Source organism: Entamoeba nuttalli (genome assembly GCF_000257125.1).
Source record: "Entamoeba nuttalli P19 unplaced genomic scaffold asmbl_4564, whole genome shotgun sequence".
NCBI lineage: Eukaryota > Evosea > Mastigamoebida > Endamoebidae > Entamoeba > Entamoeba nuttalli.
Window position 1 is genome coordinate 1 of NW_008576883.1, and position 3,139 is coordinate 3,139.

At 23.0% G+C, this 3,139-nt stretch overlaps 2 protein-coding genes across 2 annotated transcripts; both read left to right on the plus strand.

Annotated features, from left to right (window-relative positions):
• Positions 1 to 1,077: 1,077 nt before the first annotated feature.
• On the plus strand, positions 1,078 to 1,941 carry ENU1_106760 (hypothetical protein; the record flags this gene model as incomplete). Its single annotated transcript, XM_008859454.1, has 1 exon — positions 1,078 to 1,941. One exon carries the CDS (start codon positions 1,078 to 1,080, stop codon positions 1,939 to 1,941), a length of 864 nt encoding a protein of 287 aa, XP_008857676.1.
• Positions 1,942 to 2,364: 423 nt separating this feature from the next.
• ENU1_106770 (hypothetical protein) lies at positions 2,365 to 3,126 on the plus strand (the record flags this gene model as incomplete). The annotated part of the gene is made up of 1 exon (XM_008859455.1): positions 2,365 to 3,126. One exon carries the CDS (start codon positions 2,365 to 2,367, stop codon positions 3,124 to 3,126), a length of 762 nt encoding a protein of 253 aa, XP_008857677.1.
• Positions 3,127 to 3,139: the final 13 nt, after the last annotated feature.

Genomic DNA, 3,139 nt, shown 5'->3' on the forward strand with positions numbered 1-3,139 from the left:
TTTTTTTATATTTTCTAGACTCACTTTTGTAATATTTCTTTATTCTTAACTACTTCTTTATTCTTTGCTTGTTTTATTACTATATTCTTTTATCTTTTAATTTCCTTAATTTTAAATTATAATATTTTCTATTTCATTGCTTTATTCATTTATTAGATATTATTTTTAAATGTTATTAATTAGTAGAATGTCTAAACTTATTTAGTTTTAATTTCAGTTCTATCATTTTTCTTTTCATAACTTATTCTTAAATCTAATTCTGGATTGTCTGTCATATTCATTGTTTTGTTTCTCATTTTATCTATATTTATTATGTTATATTCATTTATTATTTCGTTATATTTTCTATATCTTTTTCTTATTACTTATTATATAATTTATTATCTATTTCTTTTTCTATTCTTTGTTTTCTCTGATAAGACTTACTATATTTATCATTTGTTATTTATTTCCATTTCTTTTTGCTTCCTATTTCTCTTATTCTTTATTATCATTTTTAACTATACCGTCTCTTATTTTATTGTTTATTTCTTCATCTCATTGATTATTTTATATGTATCAGAAGTTTATTTATATTTCTCATCTTTAATTTAGTATTATTATCTATGACATTTATTATTGTTCATTCTTTACTTACTCTTAATGAAATATGCTTCATTCTTTAAATGCTATTTGGTAAATATATTTTAGTTAACAAACTCTTCATTTTAAATATATTTTCATGCATACATTAATTTATTAAATGTCTGTATCACCACATTATGACATCGTCTATTTAAAATTATAATATATCTAACTATTTTTATATTAATGTTATTTTTATAATAAACCCTAAATTAGGTTTTCATAATTTTCATTTTTTAATTGAATAACATTTTTAAAAATTTGTTATTGAAGAATTTCCTCAAACAAATAAAACTTATCTTTTGAAAGAGACAAACTTAAGGAAGATGTACATGTTTTAATGAATAGTTTATTTAAACACAAGACAGAATGATAGACAATTGTTATAGACTCAGTTGAAACAAACTATCTTGGAAAGTCATTGAAAAAAGAAAACTAGGAAATTCATTTGAAATGAGTGTAAGTGACAATGACCTAAAAGCTATGGAAAAAGGGTATTGTTGTAAAGTCACTCGATTCCCACAAACTGGTGATTCTCTATATATTCGACCAAACAAAATCTACCAAGTTGGGAATATTCCAGATGCTGCAATTCAAGTTGGAGACTCTCCAGTTCTGATATGTACGTTAGTATGTGATAAAGAAGCGAATGTTGTGATTGAAACTAATCCAAAAACATCTGATATAGTTAAAGTAAATGATATTGTTATGAAGAAAAAACAATTATTAAACCATTTAGATATTATCACAATTGGTTCTGGTCAATTGCAATTTCTTTCGTTTTTTAACAATGGAAGAGTGCGACTGAATTGTAAGAACCTCCATTGTCTTCTTCTTCATAACTATCCAATATTTGAAAAAGAATTAAAATCAATTGAAGGAAAAACAACGTCACTTAGAGAATATAGAAAAGGACTTCGTAATATATTTATTGAATTAGACAAAAAGGATAAAGACAAAATTCAAAAATGTCGTGAAATGTTTAAAGAAGTTTTGAATATTGTAATGGATGACAATCCCCCTGCCAAATTACAGATTGAATGTCTTAAAGCTGGTATTGATATAAGGAATAAGTATGTTACAATTTCAAATGATGATAATAACAGTACTGAACAATTAAAAACTCCAGTAATAAAACCTTCAAGTCAAAGACAAATAAAAATGAATCATAATAAAGAAAAATCAACACTTGTTGATACTACTGCATCAATTCTCCTTAATTTTGATGAAAATGAAGATGATGATTTTGAAGAATTTAGAAAACATCAACTTCAAAATTTTGATGACCAACTATTGAAAAAAAAGGAATTAGATTAACTATGTTATTTATTTTATTTGTTTGTAGACAGATAAAAAGAAATAGACAAGACTTCTCTTTATTAGGATCTACACATTTGTCTTGCACAGGGTGTTTTTATCTAATTTCAATAACTAAATAAAGTACTAACCCTTTGCGTAAATATTGATTAATTGATTAGAAGTTCTCATTCTCTTTTAATATCCACATACCCTATATTTTAATCTTATTTATCTTCCACAAATCTATTGAATCTTAGGGATATTATTTATATGTATCAAATATAATAAATTATATTAATACATAAATAAGTAATTATAATAAATATAATTCTAATTAAATAAATGAAAAACATCATCCAGACTTTGACAACATCTTAAACCTATCTAAAATGAACTTAAAAGTATAATTTTCATTGATTAATAATACTTAAAAAATCCATAATGAATGCTAATAATACTGATAATGTTATTAATGAAATAAAAAATGAAAGAAATGATAAACAATTACCTCAAGTACAAGGCATTAGAGAAAAGAAAGACAAAGAATTATTAAAGAAAATGAAATATAAAAGTGTTGATAAAAATATTGGGATTCAATCTCTTTATTTTGCTATTCTTTCAACAATGGGATATACTTTATTACTTGAAAAACCAAAAAAACATAAAACTAAAACATTAACAACAATTCAATTATATCAATTATATGATCAAAATGGAATGTGTGTATTTAATAGGGATTGTATCTTTGAAAAAGCAAAACAATTAAACATTGGTTTAAACCGTCCTAATAAAGAAAGAATAATTCGACAGTTTATTTTAAATGAAACAGTTAATTCTATTATTCAAATTATTCAAAATAATCCATTAGTTTCTATAATAGAAGGAAGGTCAAAGAAAAATATTGTTAATGAAGAAGTACCATCTCAACATAAAATTCAAATAATTACATTAAATGTTAATGGCTCTTATAAAGTAATTGATTTAAATAAACAAGCATTAACTAATGGTAAAATTTATCATGAAGCATTAATAGGAATATTTGACTATATTCAGTCAGATGGTATTATTATTAATGGGAATTTATTCAATATAGGATTTCAATTAAATCAACCAACAACAAGTATCATTGATAAAATATCACAATATTTTTATGAACATTCTTTATTACCAAATAATACTTTTGTTCCAGTTATTGCTGAGTAATAATATTTTTTTT